At 41.6% G+C, this 25,331-nt stretch overlaps 2 protein-coding genes across 5 annotated transcripts; one reads left to right on the forward strand and one right to left on the reverse strand.

Annotated features, from left to right (window-relative positions):
• The first annotated feature begins 3,253 nt into the window (after nt 1-3,253).
• On the forward strand, nt 3,254-14,057 carry LOC114545622 (uncharacterized). Of its 4 annotated transcripts, XR_003690912.1 has the most exons (7): nt 3,254-3,435; nt 3,532-3,652; nt 3,740-3,828; nt 4,844-5,759; nt 9,980-10,265; nt 13,366-13,636; nt 13,798-14,057. XR_003690912.1 is itself a non-coding variant. In XM_028564035.1 (5 exons), the coding sequence occupies exons 1-4, from the start codon at nt 3,409-3,411 to the stop codon at nt 5,723-5,725; spliced, it is 1,119 nt and encodes a 372-aa protein (XP_028419836.1). In that variant the 5' UTR covers nt 3,254-3,408; the 3' UTR covers nt 5,726-5,759; nt 9,980-12,055. The 4 variants fall into 4 exon arrangements, 3 of the variants coding, with proteins under 3 accessions (XP_028419836.1, XP_028419835.1, XP_028419837.1); XM_028564035.1 differs by lacking the exons at nt 13,366-13,636; nt 13,798-14,057 and having other exon boundaries at nt 9,980-12,055; XM_028564034.1 differs by lacking the exons at nt 9,980-10,265; nt 13,366-13,636; nt 13,798-14,057 and having other exon boundaries at nt 4,844-5,934.
• Nucleotides 6,232-23,304, reverse strand: arhgef15b (Rho guanine nucleotide exchange factor 15b). The gene is made up of 17 exons (XM_028564033.1): nt 23,207-23,304; nt 23,014-23,085; nt 17,876-18,336; nt 15,097-16,065; nt 14,924-14,975; nt 13,811-13,878; nt 13,406-13,656; nt 12,278-12,438; nt 11,924-12,076; nt 11,528-11,657; nt 10,768-10,842; nt 10,365-10,457; nt 10,090-10,244; nt 8,321-8,488; nt 8,058-8,143; nt 7,838-7,942; nt 6,232-7,066 (listed from the first exon to the last, which is right to left on the reverse strand). The coding sequence occupies exons 3-17, from the start codon at nt 18,273-18,275 to the stop codon at nt 6,900-6,902; spliced, it is 3,033 nt and encodes a 1,010-aa protein (XP_028419834.1). The 5' UTR covers nt 18,276-18,336; nt 23,014-23,085; nt 23,207-23,304; the 3' UTR covers nt 6,232-6,899.
• Between the last annotated feature and the right edge of the window lie 2,027 nt (nt 23,305-25,331).

Below are 25,331 nucleotides of genomic sequence, written 5' to 3' on the forward strand. Positions count from 1 at the left end.
CGCCAACACATTAGTGGCTATGACTTTTGGGTTTTGCCTTAGGTAAGTTTATTTAGTTGCGACACAACCTATTAAGTTTTAGCATGCAAGACACATGCTTTTGTTTTACAGTGTTGCCTTACTCCATTCTGTGTGGTCAGCTGTAGAATGTACTAGCTTTCCTGAAGGTAATTCAAGATATTTGCTCAATTCACCTACAATAATAAAAACAATGTCCATATTTTGACCATAACTTTGATTTTGCACACATGAGATCTTCATATGGAGTGTCATGATAGTTGTTGATCTCTCCTTCACTGGGAAGGAACCTCGCTTTGAGGCTGTTAAGTCCTGCACAGCTTCACCCTGCTCAGCCATTACTACCTGAAACAGAACTTTGATGTGAAGATTTAAGTATTTAAGGACTCCTACCTAATCTTTATTCCATTAGTATTGCACCTTCAATCTAATAAATAGTATAACAAGTTATCAAGTTACTGGTTTGCTATTTCAGCTCTATACCTGTACTCGCCAAGAACAGGTTTGGACTCATTTTTGAGCTGCATTACTTGTGTGATATTTCTCTACCAGCTGGGACAGGCAACCCGGTTGTACCCCATCACTAAGCAGTATGCAGCAAAGTGTGTCCTCCCTCTATCGGGCCATATGGAGTTCCAGGCCTCTTACTTCAGCTGCCACACTGGCAACAAAGTGCATACAAAACAGTTTTTGACTTTTATTGTACAAACTAGAGATATACCGATACCAGTATCGGTATCGGCTCCGATACTGCCTAAATCGCTGGTATCGGGAAGTACTGGAGTTTATGCACTGATCCGATACCACGTAATAAAGCCCTAAAGAAAATCTACGTTAAAGTAGTTTATATAGGTTCTTTTTCCTTTATAACTGACTGTCAAACTGGAGAATAAAAGAGTTCTACGGCATTCATTGTTTGTGTTTGTTCATGTTTCACAAAGAGTTTAACCTGAGCCAGACAGACAACAGAGAAAGAAACCATATCACATCCATACAGGGATAGTAGTATACAGCTGTAAAAACATAATAAAATATATGACACACTGGTATCGGATCGGTACTCGGTATCGGCCGATACGCAAGTTCAGGTATCGGAATCGGTATCGGTATCGGGAAGCAAAAAAGTGGTATCGGGCCATCTCTAGTACAAACTAGGTGTGGTGTGTCATTTTCTACTTAGGTCCTTCAGAATGACTGTGTTCACTTTCAACTTCAACCTGATTGAGATACATGGAGGAAAGGAGGTCACCTATTCTTTGAACAAGACCTGTTCTCCCTCTCTCCCCTGGTCTCCCAGAGAGGTCACCTGTGATTTCAACTACATGGAAGCTTAGTTAAATCTTAAATTGTTTTACTTATTAGTAGTTTCAGATGTTGACTAAATATGATTTCTGTGAGGAGGGAAGTCTCACTTAGGGACAAAGAGAGATGACGAAGGCTGTCAAGCCTGTAGGTTTCAATTATTAAATGAAATTTCTTTACTGTTCACTTTTGTGCCACTTTTTAAAATCTCTTTCCAGGCACATAGCTCCTAAGCTCCATCACTTCAGAATGGCAGCTGATGTTTCAGAGAGATGGGGAGCAATTGCTACCCAAGAACCTCTGTGAAGTTCGTAAGCAGGGATGCGTTTGACTTGACAGATGGAAGGCTGGTATTTTGTACTCCGAATGGGCAACCTGACTCATTCAGCAAAGAAGTAAACCACTGCATCATGCATGTACTGTAAAGAATTTAGTCCAAAGCAGGTTTTGATTGAGTCTCTCTCCAGGTGAATGGTGTTCCAGTAGAGGGGGTCCATGCAACTCTGTTCTCTAGACAAAGCTCGGTTGTCATGATTGTTGACCTTGCTCTATGTGTCAGTATTGCAATCTCATGCTGTGGCTTCATTTCCCATTGACAGTCAACAATTAAAGCTGTGGTACTGGTGTAATGTCCACAGATAAAGGATCACATGACAGTGGCTACATGATGTGGGAGACTCCTGAGGTTCTGTACCTGGATCTTAACAGCACACAACTCAACACTAGTTTCAACGGTGAACTTGTGGTGCACCCTGTTGCAGAGGGCACAACTCTACAGTCCAGATCGCCATTCCCTATAATGGTGAAGCCGGATACAGGAAGGTCAGAAGATGCAAACCTAAAAGATTTAATGCACATTGGGATTGGTTGCCCAAATTAAAGTAACTGAAGCATTTATGGTCCACAAATGAAAACCCATAGTTCTCCAGTATACCCAGATTATTTTGGTCACTATAAAATAATGTAAACATGCAATAGTAAAAACATTAACCTAGCAGCATCTGAATTGTTGACATGTTTACCTGCAAGTATTCCTTCACATTCCTTCAGAGCTTTGCGACTAGCCATCTCTATGAGTTTTATGTTTTTCATCTCTACTTGGAACAAAGCCTGGTGGATGAGGATTGTGTACTAACCAGGCTCTGATTTCACAGGACTTTGGCCACCCACCTGCTGCCATGCCCTGTTTTGGTTTTAAGATTATTTTTTTTGGGGCATTTTAGGCCTTTATTTTATGCTTCTTTTAAGAAGCATGAATTGTGGTACAATGTCCTGACTACAGTGGCTGCATACAAACGAGTATCCTTCACCCTGCTGGACAGGTTAGATTGGCACTACTTTAAATTGCAAAACTTTCTTCAATATATAAATGACTACAGGCTCAGCCCCCTCTTCCTACACCATACAAGAGCTCTCTGGTTCACATTTCTAGCACAGCCTCCTCCCATGTTTTATTTGTATGTTTTTCTTTTCTTTTCTTTTTTTTTCTATCTTTTCTTTCTTGTCTGGTGTCTATATGGGCAGATATTGTGTATGCATGCACTGATGTATGAGTTGCCCTATGTTTGTTTAGTTGTGTGAGGAATATTTTCATGCTTCTTTTTTGTCACTGGTAACCTGTACTTATGTTTTTTAAAACCAATAAAAATTTCTAATCACAAAATAAAAAAAGAAGCATGAATTGTACAATTCTGGAGAGGGGGACATATCTGTTAAGGTATGTATAAAAGAACTAAATTAGGACTTGGCCACTGTCTGTATTTTATTTAAAATCAAATATCCGGTAATAAAACCTTAATTTAGACCGGCATTTCGAAAAGTAGTAGTTCGAAGTATAGTAGTATTGCCAAGTGGTAATTCTTAAATTACTAATTAAATTACTAAATAAATGAAGAGAAATTCATATGCAGTCGGTCAAATGAACGGGGTCTCTTAGGTCAACTGGCAGGGGGCGCTCTGCCACCAGGTAGCTGCTGACATAAGACATGACGGCGACTGTTACTTTTTACTTTTTTTCTTTTTTACACCAACGTGAGGAGCTAAATGCCACTTTTTATCTTCGAGATACGAAATTGAAAAAAGTCAACCATGAACTTCAATGTAGGACATCGTGTGGTGAGTTTCCTATCACATTCACTTTTCAGCCGAACATTTACTTTACTTTGACGACGAAAGTTGTAAACATGTTTTACAACAAATGTTTCTCCTCAGAGGTGCAGGCAGCCCACCGTGCCCCCTTTCTCCAACAGGACCCTGCACCACCCATCTTTCCTGCCTGTGTACATGGCTACAGAGTTTGCACACCATCGCACCGACTGTAACAACCAAACAGGTGAGTCAGGTTTAGCCCACCGTCTATGGTTTAGCCACATGATCTGTTTTAAAGCTCCATCCAACTTCACCGCTGTCTTCTCTCCAGTCCATCCCATCACCCCGGCGGAGTTCTTCTACACTGATCCCACCATGAGCTGTGGGAGGAGGATCCCCAACATGGTGAGTGAGTTGAGGGTAAGTTCACTTCATAAACCACATCTCAAAATTGGTTGCCATGGTTACCCTCATTCATACCCCCTACTGTATGCCCGTCGGGGAGTTAGCCGCTGGAGGATAACATAAACACACTCTGATACACTTCAGTGTTTTAAGAGATAATGTTTTTCAGACATTAAATCTGGGCCTTTATTGTCAAGACCACATTATGAGTCTGAGTTTTTTTTTTTCAATCTTTTTTTTAAGAGACCATGTCCAGTTGAATTTGATTCAGGTTTACAAAAGACTGGATGAATGGGCAAATTATTGCAAAAATTCGGAATTCTGGTACATGTATATTGAATGGACATGAGGTGTTGTAAAGAGATTACAATAATGTAATTGCTCTCTGCAGTGAGAGTAAATGCAACCATCATTTTAAAGTATGTGACATACATTTCTCAAATCAAACATTTTATGATTATTACCCCAAATTGTGAGAATGTTTTGAGCACGGGGGTGTGATGTCTTAATGCTGTTCCCCATACCAGCCTGTGCTCTTTGGGTAGTGGTGGTTGTAGAGGGTAGAGCTTATGCGGGGGCTCAGACAAAGTAATTTAATAAGATTGACTCAGGCCTGTCAGACAGAGCTAAGACCCTGACCAGGGGGCTGGAAGGAAATTGAGACCAAGGGCAAAAGAGGAGGTGGTTTGTTTTGACAGTGAAGATGTATAAGCCTGTACTTGTTTTTTTGTTTTGTTTTTCATTTTTTAGGAAAAACTATCAAAGACCTGTGTGAAAGCACCAGAAACTCACAAATGCATTGTACAGGAGCACAGAAAAGCAGACTACAAAAGATGCTGGATAGAAATAATGAAAAATGTATTCCTGTTAAAGTAAATATTGCAAAGTAGTTTGAGCTTGTAATGTCATTACGTTGGTAATATGGACAATTAAAACATCAAGGTTCAAATTTGATGTGCAGCTTAAGTCCTCATGATTTGACTTCATTCATTCAATCTGTTCTCATTTCACCCATATTTCTTTCCATCAGGTTTCCGATTGCTTCCAGCTCAACACTCCGCCACCAGTTATGTCTGCCTGCCCAGCTCCACCAACCCGCCCAGACCCATTCAGATCAGAACCACACCCCACCAGGGATCTGGGCAGCCTCACCTTTAAAATAAATACTCTCCACCCTCCAGTGCAGCCAAGCTGTGTTATCCTCCAGCTTACCCAGGAGGAGGACCAGGCCATTACTAACCTCCTGAAACTGCACCACCAACAGCCTATACAGAGTGATGAGACCCTTGCTGCTCTGCAAATGGTCTCTTCCAGTGTAGAGTTGAACCCCATCTCATTCCTTCACCCTGACCTTATGGACTCCACTTCAGCTGAGGAAGTATACAAGCCCTTCTGTAGTGATGAGCAGTATCCCAGGCAGCAGGGAAGGTCTTGGTCGGATACGGAGCTTGAGGCAGCTAACACCCTCCTGAGTTGTTTCAGCCTGATGGAGGAGGACATCTGGGGCCAAAACCACAGTAAATCGGCAGTAAAACGTTCTGATCCTCTGCTTTACCAGCATCACAGGGATTCATCAATAAGCACTGAAACCCCAAAAGGATCTGAGACTTTTCCTGCATTAACAACTGCTGATTGTACTCAAAACGACATTGGCTACATCGGCTTTAGTTGTGCCAGGGAATATGGAGAACCAGGCTGGAGGGATTTTGGGTTTGTGGTGGGAAGGAGAGATGATGTTCATCTGCCCGTTCGTGAGTCTACACTGTCCTCAGACTCCAAGTCAAAAAGCACATCAGGCGCCTCTGGAGATTTTTTAGACATGAAGGAGCGTATGCTGTCAGATTCTGAGGGAGATGCTGTGCAAGTACTCCTGAGCCTCGGAGACATGGGAGCATTGGATATCGTGCAGTGAATGTCCGTCTTAAACCTGAAGGTCTTGTCCCTGGGTGAGTTTGTAAGGGACTTTACTACCTCTTTCTCATTATGGAAACAACTAGTTGAGGGTTCTTTGCACTAAATGTTTTTTTTTTTTAGGATGAGAATTGGAAAAATCTGAGTATTGCACATTTGCCTTGTATCAGTGTTTAATAAAAATGATCAACAGTTGAGCCTCGAGCTAAAAAGAACTACGCACTGTTTTTGAAAGATTCCTCCCCACTCATTATTTACAACATATTGTACATTTACAACATATCCACAAATAATATCCCATCTTTACTGACAACAAGCGTCAGGGGGAGCTACAGTATTATTCCACAATGGCTACTGCCACAAGCTAACAAGCTAACGACTGAAATGTCACAACGGCAGTACAGCTCGGCACACATTTACATGCGTTTTTCAAAGTTCTTGGGCTTGATATGATCCTGACAGAAGTCCTGGTGTGTAATTGAGTTTATTCAAAGGCACTTCCTGATTTTGTTTTGTGGTGAGATAGATATATATATATATATATATATATATATATATTCCTTTTTTTAAATGTTACTTACTGAAATTCAAACATGTTATCCTTCATTCTGGCCACCTTTAGTGACACAAGAGAGGCTGTTGTGCATGGCAGGAATGAAAAGTATTTAACTTGTGTGGTCACGTGACAACGATGACACCAGGCGTTAACAGGAACACCCAACTCTTTTCTTTGCAGCAGGTCTGTATTTGTACAATCTGGTCGAGCAATAGCTGGAATGATTGGCATTTCAGATGTGCCGTTTCAGTTTTTGCAGAGGAGGCGTTAATGAAGGGTTGCATGCTCACAAGAGGTAAACTCAGATCGGTAAAGATGCCGATCTTAGTTATTGAATGCATGCACATTCATAGTGTCGGTCAGTGTCAGTCGTAATGATCCACCTCAAGCTCCCAGCTGCACACTCGCGTACTCCAGTAAGATGATTGCAGGTCTCGGTTATGATGTCTCATGATCTTCACCCTTCTCCTTTTTATCTCTCAGTTCCTGGTTGTTAGAAACTCACACTTCAACACAAAGTCCCTAAATAATTTATGTACAGAGTTCATTTCTGAAGATATTGTATCCATTCATTGTCTTTAAAAAAAAAAAAAAGATTTCATGTAAACATCCATTGATCCTAATGAAGGGTGTTGGTCTTGCTGGTGGCCATGCTTGCAGCCTGAATGACTCTGTAGCGCTCTCGGAGGTTTCGCCGCCTCACATGCTCGTTGGTGATCTCTATGACGTTTCCTATGGGGAACCAGCCCTTCTGACCGTCCGACAGGCGGATGCCTTCATAACAGCCTAGGAGGAGAGGATGGGGTGGGAGAACAAACAAGGGAAGATTGGAGGTTTCTGTATTGTTCATGCGAGAAAGTGAAAATTAATAAACTGCTACGGTGAGAAGGTTGTGGAATGAGGATCAGGGTGTATAAACAAGCAGAGTCAAAGGAAGGGGTAAATGATGTTAATGTTAACGATACAAAGTCATGTCAGTACACTTTATTGATAGGAAACCGGCTTAGATCCACAGATGCTAATAATGCCAAATATGGACCCAATCACAATGTTTGTTTACAAATGCTAAGTAGAATATTACAATAACTTCCGTGTTAAAAAACAACAACTAGTAAATAAATAAACGCAGCATAAATGTCAAGTCAGACCACCGTGTTTTAACTATAGATCTTTAAACGTTACAGTTACGGCTGAAAATGACAACAGAAATAGACAAGTCTCTGGAATTCAAATCAACTGCCATTGGTCTACCGGGAAGTGCTTTGTGTTAGCGCAACGTCAAGGTGATTCAGTCTATAGAGTGGAAAAAATCAATTTTACGCACGCACAGATTCATATCACTATTGAGCAGTTTCAGATGCAGAGTTGTGTCCTGTAAGGAAATGTTTACAATCCTGTATGTGATCATATATATATATATATATATATATATATATATATATATATATATATATATATATATATTTTTTTTTTTTACATTTAACGGCCAGCTCATCTTGTGAGAGTCTGATAACTAAAAAACAACTCTTTGGACCTGGTTTCCCTCCACGTTCTTACCCTCATTGGTTTTGCGGATGACGTTGATGATGTCAGTGGGCTCCAGGGTGAGCTCGTCTGCCTGCTGAGCAATGTACTGCTCCACACACTGCACCTGAGGGCAATCTGACAACACGCGCGCATAACCGTGAGAAACTTTGGGCATGAAACACACAACCACATACTGTACTGTGTGTGTGTGTGTGTGTGTGTGTGTGTGTGTGTGTGTGCGCGCCCTCACCCCAGTCTTCATAAATCACTTCATCTTCGTCTCTGTCTGGGATGGTGGGGTTGGGGAAAGCCGCCATCCACCTGTGCATATCTGACCTGTTGACGGAATTATTGGCTTATAAAAAAAAAAAAATGTAAATAAACAATGTAACGGGGCGTCGTATTCATGAGTTGTACTTTGGTAAGAAAATAAGAATTCATGTCAAATCCTGAGGCACTCCGGGAGAAAAATGGGGCAGTTTATGTGTTGGCCAGCCGCACAGAGCTACTCACTGGGAGGGAGCTTTAATCAGCCTCTCCATCGTGCGTCCCTGGTGGTTCTCCAGCAGGGTGAGGTTGAAGCAGTGCTCGTAGGGCCCGCTGCTGCCCCCACCTTCATCTAGTGGCTGCACCTGCACCAGAGAGCGATGGGCGTGGTCAAGTACCACAAAACGCTCCGCCCTGTCCAAGAAAAAGAAGGGTGAGTTGTTTTTGTGGATGTTAGGGTGAAGTGGCAAAATATTAGCATATCAATTACCTTCAGGAACTTAAAGGAAATAATCACGTGCAGTGATAACTACTGAAGCATGTACAGTATTGTGTGTTTAGCTGTATTTTGTAATATATGCAAGTTCTATGCCGTTATTTTGTCTTTCTCATCTGCTGTCAATGTGGCACTGGCAACAAACAAAATATTAGAAATGTACTCTTCCTCTCAGTTCTCTTCAAACACTACTTCCTGCCACATTTGAGGAAGTTTGGAGTTATTTCACTAGTGATGACACTGTTAAAGAGTCATGGTTGCTTTTGCGGTCAGTGGTCACATTCTCCATAGTCTATATTGACGACGTTCCACTCTAAGGGTTGTTCAGGTGCCGCCGGAAATTCCGTTGCATGTCCCAGACCTTCCGCTTTCTTTGTGTTGGCATTTTAAACTCCGGTGGATTTATGAGGGGTACGATTAACCGCTCCTCAGATCTCTGCAGGGTAAATCCAGACAGCAAGTTGGACTATCTGTTTTGAGTTTTCTGTTGCACGACTAAAACAACTTTTGAACGTACATGTTCCTTCCCGGGGCTATTTTGGAGCGGCACTGTCATTGTGTCTGGGTCTTAGCACCACCCAAGACAATTGGGGTTGGTTTAAAGAAATGCCAATAAACCAGAGCATGTTTTTCTCCCATCCCAGAATGCTGTGTGGACTAGCCAGGCCTTCCTCCGCAGCGCTGTGGAGGAAGGTCTGGCAATGCGAGACTACATTCTCCATGGTTAAAGAGCCATTATGACAGCTTGTAAAAAGATTTTCTCTGCACAGCTTCCAAAGGGGACTGGCTGAGGTGCACTCTCACTTCCACAGCCTAAACATGACTCATCATCTACAGTACAGAAGAAAGTGGCATTATATCTATGGTTCTCCGAACAAGGTTTACCATCACAACTGCTAGCAATGTGATAGTAAACCTTGTTTATTATTATTATTATTACTACTAATGACTGTTGGAAGCACTGCTTACTCAGCTCTGTCTCATAAATGATGAGCAAAGATGCCTAATTGTGCCTGACACACCGTGTATTAGGGCTGATGGTTGACACACACCTTGTCATATGTAGGTAATTGTGATCTAAGAAAATGTTTGACACAACCTGACATCTGCAGGATTTTAAGATGAATGTGACTGAAATGTATCATGTCCCCAGATAAAGACACATTCTCAAAAATTCAGCCCCACACAGTCACACTAGCAAGAGTCTACAGCCATGCTAGTGTGACTGTTCTTTGAGCTAAATGCTAACATCAGCATGCTAACATGCTCATACATGCAGATGTTTAAAAGGTGTTATGTTTATACTGTGTTCACCATCTTAGTTTAGCTTGTTAGCAATGCAACATTTGACAATTAGCACTAAACAGAAAGTACAGCTGAGTCTGATGGGAATGCCATTTGTTTTGCAGGTCACAAACCAAAGGATTGACAACTTGTGGCCTGGTTGCGCTACAAGGAAAAGTCAGAGGATCACCAAGGGTAGATCCTAAATCGGATCTGCTAGAATGGTCTGCCTCACCCTTTCTTGGCAGTGATGACTAGCAGGTCATTGAAGAGGAAGAGGTAGACGGGGGTGAACTTTGCCCTCATGTTGAAGATGGTTCCTCCTTTGGACATTTCCTGCAGCTCTCCCTTCTTCTCCAAGTATCGTGTCTGAGAGATGATCGGGATGGCCTGGAGAAGACACCAGCAAAAGTAGGAACATTAAGCTATTTTTGAAGTAGCTCAAGTCCAACTAAAACACTGACAAAAATCATGCACACATTTAGTGTGTGTGTGTGGGTGTGTGTTTACCTTGAGCTTGTCAAACTCCAGTGTTTGAGAGACATGGATCAACTCTTCCATCTGTCTCATTTTTCCCACCTGTGTGTTACACTCGTCAATGATCTGTGTGTGATTATGAGAGTGGGAAAAAAAAAAAGAGACCTGATTATGTAATAAACAAAACTGGCTACATCTCACTGGGAGTGTCAGGTTCACTCCTTGGACAAATGTCTCCCTGTTTGAGCAAACTCGAACGGCCATTGTCCTCAGTGAAACGCATGGCTCCCTGTCACTGTCACAGAGCTCACTAAAATAGGAAAGCATTCACTCAGACAATGGCTGACGTCAAATATCCGGAGGCGTGCAAAGCACTCCGAGTCCGATTACATGGATGTGTATGCAGAAGAGAGGGTGAAGAGTGAGGGGCGTTTACCTTCGACACGGAAGCCAAAGCCTTGGAGGCTGTCTGCTCCTCTTTCGTCCTCTCCTTTGTTCTCTTCAGGATGTTCTGAAACGACAAACAGCTACTTTCTATTTCTGCAACAGGCAAACAGCAGGATACTTTTTTTTTTCTTTTTTTTTTTTTCCATCTAAATGCAAACAAGGTCGGGAGGTAGAGAAAGTGTGTGCCCGTGACTTTGCTCATAGGTCAAGAGGCAGTGACAGTGTTTTATGCTATTCTGTTGATTGTTTGGAGCATGTGATGCAAGGCATATCAATCAACAGAATAACATAAAACAAGACGAGTTTGAGCGGGGGGGCATTTACGCTGGAATGAGGACATTCCGCAAAGCAACACGCAGGAAATGAAAAGGTTCAGGTATGCAGAATGTACTGTGGCATTCTGTTTAGTCTTTTGAGGAAAGAATTTAAAGGGTGTAAAGGCTAACTGCATTGTTGTCACATAACAGTGACATAACTGTGACAGCAAAAGCTAGCCTGGCTCTGTCCAAATTAAAGGAAACACTTGTCACGTTGTGGTTATTCAGGGGACTTACGTGCTGGAACTATTTATTGCGAACAGTAGTCGGCAGAAACAGAGCCAGGCTGGCTGTTTTCCCGTGCTTCTAGTCTTTATGCTAAGCTAAGCTACTCTACTTGTTGCTGGACTCATTAGACTACTGTATGTTTAATAAAAAAATAAAAAAAAAATAAAAAAAAAATCATTTCTACAGCAACATTTTAACTCTCACTTCAATGAGCATTTTGATGCGTGTTATTCGCTGGAAGGGCAGCAGCAAGAAGGACATGAAGGGCAGCCGCTGGCATTGAGGCGACTCTTGGAGACGAGTGATGACCGTAGCAAACTGCGGATTGTTCTTCCTGTGGACACACATACATGCGCATACAAGCACACATCAATGGTATGTAATGCAGCTGTAATGCTCATATACTTGTGAAATGGAGAAAAGGAGGAAGGAAAGTGATAAAACAACATCTTGACAATCAATGCTTGCTTTTAGTTTTTTTTCTGACATGTACAAGTTGCTGTGGATGGATACAACCTAGGCGAAAGGAAGGTTTTCCCAACTTATCTGGAATCCGGGAAACAAAATAGGAACAAATGACAATTTTAGAGAATTCCTTACAAGAGGGAGGTGTAGGTCTTATCCTGATAGATCTGGTTGCGGACGTAGTCGATGTAGGCTGGGAAGTTGTGCTGGGCGTGGTAGTGGATAATGTCACAGATATCAGGAAAGACCAGGTCCTTGAATATGCGTTGCTCCAGGTCCTTCAAGAACCTGTGGAGTCAAACAGCAAAGGTTACCCAAAACGTAAAAAAAAAAAAAAAGTTTTTCAAACCATAGCCAACACTCAGGAAATGACCCATTACATCTTCGCTTTTCCTTCCTATCTCGTATCTTTGTACCAAGTGACCTTGTGGTAGTTCCTATTTCCCTTTTCCTTTATCTCCATTTGTCCTTCCCTCTGCCATTTCTCACCTCTCGCTGACCTCTCGGACCCTCAGGATGTTGGAGAAGAGGGTTTTCTTCTCTCTGATGATCATTGTTTCCTCCAGCTCTCGGCTGTCCAGGAAGTGTTCGGTCAGAACTTGCAGGGATCGAAGGTAAGAGGCCTCAGATGTCAAAACCTCAAACATACTCTGCCAGGGAGGGAAAAAAACGCCAATATTTACTTCACCAAACGACGGCATAGAACTTAAGCAAAGAATTAAGCTTTTTCTTACTATAGGTTTCCAATATAAAACTTTGCAAGATTTTCCACCCTATGAGCAAAAAATGTGGGGTTTCTTTCTAAGGATGGAAATGTTGGTGGTTTATCAGAAAAAGACGCCATCATCATCATCTATCAGTGTGAAATCAGTGTGTGTCCCTCCCTAGCATACGCAGTAACAGCAGCGGGGCGGGGAGTGCTGCATCCCTCCAAGGCTCATTGATTGCGGTTCCCCGGCTACCGGTGTCAGATGCCCAAAAAGTGATCATATGCCAAAAACGGATTGCTGTCTACCCTACATGCAAAGACAGTCCTACACAGATACATGATAGATGAACGCCCGGGCTCTTGCACGCTGTTTAAGAGCAGAGGCTAGGGAAGCTGTTGGCTGGCAGGCTGAGCCCGGCTCCCTCCTTCCCTCGCCCGGGGCACGTCGCTACCTGGATGTGGGTAATCAAGACAAAAAAAAAAAAAAAAAAGGGCCACACAGACTCTCTAGATAAGCCTGATTGAACCGTGAAAACAATACTGGGAACCAAGCAATCAGCCCCTTCCGAACAGGCACTCGCTCCAAATGGGCACTGCACTAGTTTTATTTTAAAAAATCCTTTTAAATGGTATGCATCACTTGTCACTCACTTCCTGTACCTAAAAGGATTTTTGCCCGACCTTGGAAAGTTATAACAGTGAATGTAAAAGCTTTCATGAACTGGGGATGGAGTGAATCAATATTATATTACATCAGTGAGTGGTACAGTGAGGCAGAGTGGACTTTAATTTATATAAAAACATCACATTATGACTTTAAGATGCAATTTAAATTGTGATCCTGCATCTCCCATTTCTCTTTTCCTAGCATCAATGAGCTCTCCTCAGTACATTAGCCTCTCCCTCACCTCCTGGTACTTGCACTGCTCAGGGGTGAGCTGCTCCAGCACCCCTGCCTCGCGAACAGCTGGGAGGTCCTGCCACAGGGTGCTCTGGCCCGGTGTAGGTGCTCCATTCGCAGTCCCGGTTCCAGCCCCAGAGCGACGGGCTGTCCATTCCATGGCGTAGTCCACACTAGTTTTACTGATGTTGCGACAAACTGTCTGGCGTCGGATCTCCTTGGTGATGACCGTGGCACGGTATGTCTGGTACAGAGGCTCTGAGGGGAAAACAAGTCACAAAAGGTTACACAGTATACAAGTAACAAGTGAAAATGGTGATGGCTTACATACTGACATGATATCCTGTTACAGGCATTACTGCGATTCATATTTGTCTTTTTATGTTTTGTTTGTTCCAGGTGTCAGCCTTACCATCCTGCAGCCGGGACTCCCAGCTGAACGAAGACTCCCTCCTGAGGGAGCCGCTCCTGACTGGAGGCCTGAAACAGGAAGTATACAAAGAGGAGAAAGGGCTCAAGCAGGGTAATATGAAACCAAACTATCTAACAAAAGAGTGAATGACACAGGTAATCATTACTCTATACACGCACGAACACCAATGTTGTCTTCAAGGATAAGACTGGAATTCCATATTTTTCTTATTGTCTACAAAGCCCATAAAAAGCCCAAACCCAACAATGTGTTGCTGCGTCTCTGAATACTATCCAACTTCTGTACTCTGTCTGCAGCACTCAGCTCCAAGCCCATTTGTTCCAATTTCAGACTTAAAGGTCCCATGGCATGAAAATTTTACTTTATGAGATTTTTTAACGTTAATAGGAGTTCCCCCAGCCTGTCTATTGTCCCCCAGTAGCTAGAAATGGTGATAGGTGTAAACCGAGCCCTGGGTATCCTTCTCTGCCTTTGAGAAAATGAAAGCTCAGATGGGCCGATCTGGAATCTTCTCCTTATGAGGTCATAAGGAGCAAGGTTACCTCCCCTTTCTCTGCTTTGCCCGCCCAGAGAATTTGGCCCACCCATGAGAGAGAGACATCATGGCTTTCAAACGAGCAAAGTGGCAGTTGGTCAAGGCCACACCCCCACCCTCCACTTTGCCCCCTCCTCTCTCCTCCTCAATAGCTACAGACAGGCACATACTAAGGAAAGCTCACTGTGGGACTGGCTCTAGTGGCTGTAGTTCTGCATCAAGGCTGAATTTCGGGAAAGCGACTTCAGATACAGTATTAGGGGACCACTAAGGCCTATATAAAAGCATCCAAAAAGCAGCAGGTCATAAGACCTTTTAAATCTTTGAAAGTAAACTACAGTGTGGCCCATTGGTGTGTTTTAGAAGTTTTTTTGACAACAGATAAAATGTCACAGGAGAATAAGCTACATGCTTTGGCTACACAGACAACACTTGTCAATAGGATCAATTTATTGATGGCTTTGGTCTTAATGTTTTTTTTTGAAAAATAGAAAAATATTGTCAGCCTTATCCTTTTAAAAATGAAAGTATGAGGTTAGGTGAGGGGGATAACTCACAGTTCTTTGAATGTGTCATCTTTCTCTTCTTCATTCCCTTCATTCTCCTCTCCTGTAAAAGGCAAATAAATGGCATCATCGCTTTCGATTACGCAGAAAATTAACAAGTTGTGAATTAATCACAGCTCATCTCAGGCAAGCGGGTTGTAACGTAATGTTTGTTCACTACAAACCTTTTTTCTGCGTGAGGGATTGCAGTGAGGCACTACTAAGCCTCCTGGGATCCGTCTTTGGTGGTGGAGGTGGGGGTCTGTGAGGGCTGGGTAGGGAGGGAGCGATGTCCCTCTGGGTGCTCAGCCCGCTGGCAGTGGAGCTGCTGGGGGATGAGGGCCGCAAGGTGCGCCACTCCTCCAGCGTGGGCTGGGGGAGAGGAACGCCGCCCCGGTGCACCCGCGTGAGGCTGTGGCTGTCATGACTCACAGGTATCCTCGGCGGGATGGCAGGCGGCACTTTGTCTTGGTTCAAGATGGGTTCTGTGTTCGTATGAAACTCGGACGTCTGGTCTGAGGTGCTGTAGGACAGTTTAGACCGGCGGGCTGGTTTGCGCACTTTGATTAGTGGAATATCCAGTTCCTTACACACATTGGGCTTTTTAGGAGTGGGGTTGACCGCTGGAAGGGTGTCCTCGTAAATATTTTCTTCTTCGTTTTGGGTGGATAAGTGGTGGATTTGTGGTGACTGAGCCCGTTTCGGGGGAACAGGGGGAGACTGAGAGCGAGTGACAGCGAGAGAGGTTAAAACAGAGCGAGGGCCCGGGTCTGAAAGCCTCCGGTTACCATCACCGAGCAAAACCTCCAAACATTGGTGGAACTTTGACTTGTCTTGTTTCAACACTTCACTCTCGTCAACTACAGACGTCCTGTCCACCTCATCCTCTGCCTCGCTGTCCCTCTCCACTCCCCACTCATCCTCCCATCCCTGCTCTTCCTCGTCAGTCTCATCCTCGTCTCCAACAACACAGTGCTCCTCCCCGCCATCATGCATCTCCACGGGCACCCATATTAGTTTCATGCCAGGCCACTGGAGGTGGCACACGCAGCTGCAGCTCGGGTCGCAGAGGTCGAGAGGTGTGTGAGGACTGTGCTCCACCTCCGCTTCACCTCCTCCAATCAACTGGATCTCCACCTCTTTTCCATCGGGCGCTGCATCGAAAAAAGAAGCAACACAAAAATAAATCACCACACAGTAAGCGTTCTATAACGTGTTGTAGTTCTTCCTAATGTTACTGTATAAAGGAAACATAGATGCTCATTTTAACCTCCACACTCCAGGCAAAAAGACAAAGCTAATGGCTGTGAATGAGCTGTTTCCTGCCCACTTCTGTCCTACATGTGTATCCCCAGATAGGGCGGCTCACTTTCATTAAGAGCCCCCCCCTGCCCAATCTGCTCTTCTTATTACAGTTTCACATGGCACACGCTGGAATTTTGAGTCAGCAGTTCATCACTATGCAAATACAGCAGGTCTGTAAATGGTGTCTTCAAATATTAATGGAAATTTTGGAAAGTTCCAAAATCCAATATTGACATAAGGAAATGGAAAAGGTGGAAGAAAGAGAGGAGAAAGAGGATTAATGTAAGGTTTAATAGGTCAGTGAATAAAAATATTTAAGAAAGAAAAAGTAGTGATAGCAATTTTCCATATCAGCCAATACAGATGTTTTTTTTAAATTAAATATTGTTAAATAAAGATGCAAAGAGGACCAGACTTTTCTGACATGTATTTTTAGGGTAATAGGCCATAATACTTTTAGTTTGTCGCTACTATAATGTAGCAGTTGCATTCAGCTTAATTCCATCTCTAGGACTGCTCAAATCACCAGTAGGGCTGAAACGATTAGTCGGCTAATTGATTAGTCAATCTACCAAAGATTTATCACCAGCTATTTAAATACTGGATTAATCATAAAAGTTATTGTTCAGGCCCAAATGCCAAACCATTCGCAAAACATTTTTTCACAGTTTTCTGATTTCTTCAGGTTTATTGTCTAAATGACAGATAAATCAATACTGACAATAATCGTTCATTTAGAAGCTGATATCGATCAATACTGATGGTATGAGGATATATTGCCACAGAATCTGACGCCCTTAAAGGCTTCTTGTTGCTCACGGGGAACCAAAGCAAGGACGTGAAAGCACCATACAGCCGATAACATGTTTTTGGCTTCCCCTTTTGTTGAGCCAGAATAAAACTGACCATCATGACACAGCAAAGGACTACTCGTGTTTAATGAGCTGCAGGTTAAAACTGAACACGTGATCAGACTAACAGAACCTGTTTATGGCTGTTGGTTCAGATTAGCCAGCGGCACCACACTGTTTGAGAGTTCACAACTTTTGCAAGAAACAAACATGGCCAATAATGTAAAATTGTTTGTCTTTCAGTTTTATCAATGAGATTGGCCTTAGATCTAAAACTATATTCAGTCCAGTGTCTGTGAAAGTGGCCCTAATGTTAGCTACGCTGCAGGCTGTGTGAGATGGAGGGAGTAAAATACGGTTTATAGTGTCATCTGATCTTTTTCCTGCCAACTAAACGCTGCAATAAAAAGTAACGTTAAGTGTTGCCAGCTCTGAATGGCAGTCAAAGGTAAACGTACATAGCCTCTAAGAGCACATGATTTCAAGAAATCATGTGACACAACTTGTTGAAGTTGAAATACTGAAATGCTACCTGCTGTTTTTTTTTCAGTACTACCATTACTTTAAGCATATTTTTCTGATTTGTGGTGATCCACTTTACTTTATTATTATTGTTATCCCAAAGGTAATTTGGTTGACAGCCAGGAACACACAGGAAGTACAAGTGACAACAACAAATCTATAGTCCAAAAAATAAAAAGAATATAAAAAAAGAATATGTGGAATATATTCAAAAGTAAAATACTAGAGGAGCAGATGAAGCCAAAGACAGTTACAACACTAGTTAAAAGTGTAAAAACCCCTGTACCTGATCGACCTCCTTCCACACTGATGGTGTCCCCATCCTCTGCACCCCCACCCTCCTGCTTCTGAAGGATGCGGTGCTTCTTAACAGGCAGCGGAGGCGCCTTTTCTCTACTAATCTGAAGCTGCAGACTGGCACGGCCTGGTTTGGGCTTTACCGTAGGCGGCCTTTTGAACCGTTTAATTGACCTTAGTTTTGCAGTACCATTGGTGGGTTGTTCCCCCGGTTCATTCGAATCCTTTATGCTGAACTTGTTCACAATCCTCTTGACCTTTCCTCCAGAAAGCCTTGTGCTGTCTCCTAGAGGAGGGCAGATGGTTTGTGGTGTCGGTTTTGGAGGGATCTCCAGTCTCGGTTTGGGCTCAGGTTTGAGGGGCCGTTGGGATGCTTCCTGGACAGACATGGTAGCTTGTGTTTACTCCCAGACCTGACGAGTCGGGTCAATGTGAGCATGTCATCTTCACCTGATGAGTAGAGAGAAAGGAAAAAGAGAAGTTTAAAACCGGTTTTATAGCATATTGAATTTAAAGGTCCCATGACCTGCTGCTCTTTGGATGCTTTTATATAGGCCTTAGTGGTCCCCTAATACTGTATCTGAAGTCTCTTTCCCGAAATTCAGCCTTGGTGCAGAATTACAGCCACTAGAGCCAGTCCCACAATGAGCTTTCCTTAGTATGTGCCATTTCTCTGTCTGTAGCTATTGAGGAGGAGAGGGGGGGGCAAGGTGGAGGGTGGGGTGTGGCCTTGACCAACTGCCACTTTGCTCATTTGAAAGCCATGATGTCTCTCTCTCTCTGATGGGTGGGCCAAATTCTCTGGGCGAGCAAAGCAGAGAAAGGGGAGGTAACCTTGCTTCTTATGACCTCATAAGGAGAAGATTCCAGATCAGCCCATCTGAGCTTTCATTTTCTCAAAGGCAGAGCAGGATACCCAGGGCTCGTTTTACATCTATCGCCATTTCTAGCCACTGGGGGACCATAGGCAGGCTGGGGGAATGCATATTAATAAGTGAAATGTTCATGCCATGGGACCTTTAAAAGGAATATGCCAATGTTTGTTGAAACAGGGCTTATCATGGTCTCCCCTAGCTGTAGATAGGTGGGCCAACGCATTTTTTGTGCATGCATTGTTTTAGTCCGGTGCAACACCGGCAGTGCCACCGCTAGTTAGCTTAGCGTAGTGAATGGAATCCTATGTTGCCGGTTAGCATGTTGTGAGTAAAAGTGAGCCAACAAAAGACAAAAAAAACAACCTAATTACTTGCACTGAGACAAAAAATGCGTTGGCCCACCTTTCTACAGCTAGGGTAGACTGTGATAAGCCCATTTCAACAAACGGTGGCGTATTCCTTTAAAAGCAACATTTCTTGTATTTTGTGCCTTCATTAGACCGTAGAGAGCTAACGTGGAATGGGCGAAGAAAGACTCAAAGTGGGGATGCAGCGATTACATAGTGGGTTAGTGGCTCTCAACCTTTTTGTCTTGTGATTACTTTAAAAAGACACGGCTCACTATAATTATAGTCATTTTCTGTAGCTGAAAAAGAAAAAAAAAAAACCACAATGCAATAAACACTCAATTCAGTATTTCCATTACAGTCTAGTCCTAAAATCAGACTTTGCAGCTCTGTGCTATAAATCCCCTACTGCAGTGCCTCAGAGGAAAATGAACTTTGCACTGTAAGGAGCCAATTCATGTCTGGTAAGAACACATTCCCACAAATAAAACAAGTTAATGTAAAACCAGCTGAGTAGCTGAAGCTGACTGAAGTATGTTTACTGCACTACAAAAGGGACACAGTGAAGGGAAATCCAGCTATGACTAGTAGAGATAATAGATTTTTTCCATTGTAAAGTTCCCTAGTAACTTGTTTATGCATTTACTGCTGGCCAGAATGGGTCATCATTATCAGAACAGGGATATGCCAATCAAACGCAAGGTTTCCATTTCAGAGAAGATCGCTGCCAGTAAGAGTCAGCCAATGGAAACTATTTTCAAATGTAATATTATTACAGCTTGGACTTCTGTGTAAAAGGATACAGGGAAGCAGCGCATACAAATGGCAATTCTTCTTTGGCTTGCTGTTAATTCATGTGTAGCAAGCTGACATTTTAAACAGTATTGTATGTATGATTCATAATGACACACAGGTTGTAATTCAATTAATAGTTAACCACTGTTTCAATACAAATGTGTTGTCCTAACATGTTGAATAGCCTCAAGCTCCTCGTAATCTTTTACCTTTTAGCTAGCTTACAAGCGCTCTGAAAAAGTTGTACACCCCCCCCTTTTTTTTTAAACAATGTTTTTATAGCAATTACAACTTTTAACTTGAATTTTAGGTATCCTGTCCCGCATTTACCCACTGTAGAAGCTCACATATGTCTCCTTTTTTTTTTTTTTATAAACTGGTTTGTACACCCGTTTAATATTTGTTGTGCAATGTTGTCTGAGGTCTTTACATAGATATCCATGTTTTAAACATATGATCTCTAAAAAAAAAAAAAAAAAAAACAAGTAAAGCAACATATAAGGGCCCTAAGCCTGTAATCATATTTTGTAACTACTTTTGTACAGGAATATTTATGTATACAAAAATGTTATAAGATTTAACTTTTCTATATTCAGTGCTTATGTATTTAGTGTAATATTCATATTCGACCGAAGAGTATATGAAAGGGAATCTGTATAGTTATATTTGCAAGAAAGAATAATGCTAGTTATACTACTCTTATTTTTATATCATGTGGTTGTTTTGTCTAAAAAAGTCTTACTGTTTGTTGTAATGTTTTATGTTTTGTGTGGACCCCAGGAAGAGCAGCTGATGTTCTGCATCAGCTAATGGGGATCCTAATAAAATCAAATCTAAGCGTGCACTGCTATCCCTTATTCACAGAAAACTCATAATTAGGAATTCAATGGCCATTCGACAATCTGATAAATGTAATTACAAATGTACAAACACTGACACTCGTGACTGCCGTAAATCCACACTGATTCAATCCTTTAAAATCCAAACACTGAGAAGTTTCCTTATTCAAAGCACTCTAGTCATTTAAATGACGCAGTCAAACGAGAAACTTCTTTCAGCCTGTAAGTGCCTATAAAAAGAAACGTGATGACTATAAAGTGAAATTCAGTATCCATTCTGGGCGACCAAATGTCCACGCTGCAGATTCTTGTCCCTGTGTACAACAGCTGATGCAATACTAAACCAAAAGAGGGTTGGTCATCTTCTGAGTCATGCAAAAAGCAGAGCAGCGATCCAGAAGAAGACGTTACTGCACTGCTTTGTGTGACTCTTTGATTAACACACTTTGCATGTAGCTGCATGCATTTAGGATTACACACACATCATTGAAAGGCTGCAACAAACAACAATTCCAATTGACGATTAATGTCGTGATCATGTTTTGGATTAATTGAATAATCACTTTGTCTATACGTGTTTAAAATAATGACAGATGCCAGTAAGCAGCTGACAGTCATATGAACCCCAAGTTTTTATATTTTAGCCACGCTAGCTCCCTTTCTAAACGGATATTTCTCTATTAAGAAATTAAGATTTAATACTTTACTGCCATACCGACATGATTGACTGCAATTTGTATTAGTCAAGAGTAGTGTCTACAACCAGCAGGTAAACAAAAGAATCACAGACAGCAATCCACTTTTTGAGGCTATTGACTTGACAGACAACACACAACCAGTAGAGACAGTTTGTTATTGACAAAGTGTACAAGCTGGTCAGACCAGTTTGGATGGGAAGTGGAAGTGCAGTTAGCATATGAAAAGCAGAAAAAAAAATTCGGGGCTGCCAAACAGCCATGTATTAGATAATTACAAAATGACAGAGCATGAAAACCTCAGTTCATTTAGCCTACTCTTTCAATGTTTTGATTTTAAGTACTCTTGTTTTGTAATCTCAGAAAGGAAACAAGATATAACAATGTGTGTGTGTGTGTGTGTGTGTGTGTGTGTGTGTGTGTGTGTGTGTGTGTGTGTGTGTGTGTGTGTGTGTGTGTGTGTGTGTGTGTGTTTCATGTCTTTCCAGGTTTCAGTTTTGGCCCTCAGGTTATTATAATTGTCCACAGGGTGACATATAAACCTCAAACAGGAGGGCGAGTACACTCACAAAGCACTCTTCTACACAGTGGGGATAACACATTCTGATTGTGTGTTAATGCACTTATGGACCAAGTGAGAGATTAGACTTGAGGTCAAAATTCCCTCCCGACTTTCTTTCAATCAGCCCCAACCAGACGTCTCTTCTCTTCTGTCACTCTTTGCTCTATTGACCTGGTTAGTTCAATAGCTACATCCTCCAGTCTACTGGACCCTACACACACTTAGGCTGGGTCAGTGGGCCACTCATTCATTCCACTAAGTGTATTTGTCCTGGTAAGTCCAATAGGCTAAATATCAGATATGGTGTGATCCCTTAAATCAGACTAGCTTGAGAACAATCCTTAAGTGCTTAAGGAGGGCTCCATTAACACAATGCTCTGTGTGTGTGTGTGTGTGTGTGTGTGTGTGTGTGTGTGTGTGTGTGTGTGTGTGTGTGTGTGTGTATGTACAGTATGCCATCTGCTCTGGACACTAATGGGTCAGAAATACAAAATGGGTAGGGGGGCTTTAAGAGAGCTACCATTACAATACAAGTTATGTGTATGTAAGCTCAACGTTGGACAGGAAGAGGGGACGGAAAAGGTGTGTCGGGAAGGAAAACACACACACACACACACACACACACACACACACACACACACACATACATTTTCTAAATCAAAGTTTACCTTATAACGGTCTTATTTGTATCCCTAAATAAGTTAGGCCTAATAGCGTTGTTCGAACTGTTACCTACCTACCTTAACACAATGGGAAAACGTGTCATGTGATCAACTACAACCAGATATTCTACAGTAATGACAAAAGGGTTGAAATATTTACTTTTCAGTATGACAACGTCACTATAATCTTATACAACCTTTGGCATATATTACAACGGGTTTTCATATGGGAACAGGTGCAGCTTTATAGACTCAACAACCATCAACATCAACCAACCTGCACCTGCTAAATTAGGCTACCAATAATGAACTAATCTCGCTTAAAACATAAATTAGATGAAAGAAAACTCACCAATGTTATACAGACATTTCTGAATCCTTCTCCTGTGATTCGGCTCTACTGTTGGCAATCCAACATGGTTAGCTTTGGCAAAAAAAAAAGGTTAAAATCGGTCCGGGGCGCAGCTACGATAGTGTACACTACTTTAAAAACAATGTCGTTAAATATACTGTTAAGAAAAATTATCCACAACGTTAAAGCAAACCGGTTCAGTTCCTTTTTGTTTCTCTGACAGGCTTGTTGTCTGAGCACCCATCATCCCCCTGTTGTTGTCTCCTTTGTTACCAGCAGCACGTATGAGAGGAGAGAACAGGAGGTAGGAGTGGAACACTCCCCCTGAGGTTGTTGTGACTCAGTTCACACACAGCAATGTTTACAAGTTCCGGTAAGGACTTTCAAAATAAAATAGATTTAAACAAGGATTTATAGGTAAATGCCTATAGAATATTGCAGAAAACAGCTTTCAAAACAATTATCCTCTTCTGCCGAGTTGTTTGACAAATGTAGACTACGACAAGTTGGCCATTGATCATTCCTGAATATGAAAACGAGAATCAGAATCAAATCCAGAACCAACAGACTGAAACAGCTTTTCCCTCCAGGCAGTCAAAAACACACACCCTCCGCTCCATCTCCTCCCTCTATAAAGACTTGTGTGCAATAATCCCCCAAAATTAACATATAACAGATAGTGCCACCTCATCGTGTTTATTTATCTTGATTGTTATAATTTACTATTTAAATTTTCTATTTTGTTGTTATTTTATATATTACTATTGTAATGTTATATTTATTTTTGTCACAAAGAGAGCTGCTCTACTGTGTGTCATTGTTGAAAACAATGAAAATAAAGATCTATTTTATCTATTGTATTCTATTCTAAAATTGGTGGGTGAAAATATGGATGTTTCTGTATTTATATTTTAACAATTAATGTTTGGGTTGAGTGGTAATGCACATCCTTTAGTGGTAGCCGATGTGGTGGATTTTAGCATTTGTTTTACACATTCTTTCATGTTTTATGTATTTTGTTTCTGTTCAAGTCTGTGTGTTTTTGTATTGTTTCACAAACAGACTCTTTCAACTGCAAAAATAATAAAAACTACTGATTATAAAAGTAACACCTCAGACAGGGAATATATTACCCAGTGATATAGTGCTGGTAACTACAGAGGTAAATTAAAATGAAGAGATTTCTTCCCACATAAGAATAGAATTATGAATTATATCCCCATATGTTTTACATGGGATTCATAGTTGACTGAAATCATTAAAATTTGCACTTGATGTAAAAGTTGTGCAACATAGAATTCATGCAGAAATACCTATTAATCTATTTGTCATTGACATTTGCATGATTTATCCTTTTACTCTTGTATGGTAATTTATTTGTTTTGTTTCGTTAGTTAACTCTTATTTTGAAGGCCAACAGTTACTTCCTGGGTGTTTGTTGTACGCTTCATGCATCTTGATCTTCCTATCTACTACAGTAGCTAAAATAAACCTCTAAATATTTTTTTTATTTTATGGTTGGTATTGCAAAAGTATTATATTGAGTTTAATTGGTTTGTTACTTGAAAGTCCTTGCATGTTTCAGTAATTAACAGTGAACAAATTGCTGATTCAAAGTTATGTATATTAAAATGTTTGTTTACAAGAGCTTGCTACTTTTTATTTTTTTTAGCAGCTTTCTTGGGTGGGGAGGGGGGTTGTCACTGCTAGTAACACTTTAGCAATATATTTAAGCATTATTTTACCCTAGCCACTTTCAACCTGTCCTGACCTGTTGCTTCGTTTTCAATCTGTCATTTGGTTTATCTACAGTACAACTTAACTTTTTTATTTATTATGCATGGATAGACACCTTAATCTAGTGAGCTGGAATGTCAAAGGTTTAAATCATCCTGTTAAAAGAAGAAAGGTCTTTTCTCATCTCAAACAACTCAAAAAAGAAATAGCCGTTATGCAAGAAACTCATATTTGTAGCTAGGACAATGGCCGTCTCTTGTCAGGGATTCCACTCTTCCTTTCAGGCTAAAGCCTGAGGAGTTTCAATCCTTATCAGCCAGAACATTTCCTTTGTGCCACATAATGTGATCTCTGACAAGTTTGGTCAGTATGTAATTGTGGATGGAAAATTATATAATACCCTAGTGGTATTTGTCAATGTATATGCCCCTAATGTTGGAGATGTAGGTTTTTTTGAGCAGTTATTTTCATATCTACAGAACTAAACACCTTATTTCTAGACTGTTCATGAAATAACCCAAGTTTTTAATTCACCTAGCTACTCTACTTGCTCCATTAATTATGCACACCCGATTTTCCAC

The sequence above is a fragment of the Perca flavescens genome, chromosome 19 (assembly GCF_004354835.1).
Source record: "Perca flavescens isolate YP-PL-M2 chromosome 19, PFLA_1.0, whole genome shotgun sequence".
NCBI classification, from domain to species: domain Eukaryota; kingdom Metazoa; phylum Chordata; class Actinopteri; order Perciformes; family Percidae; genus Perca; species Perca flavescens.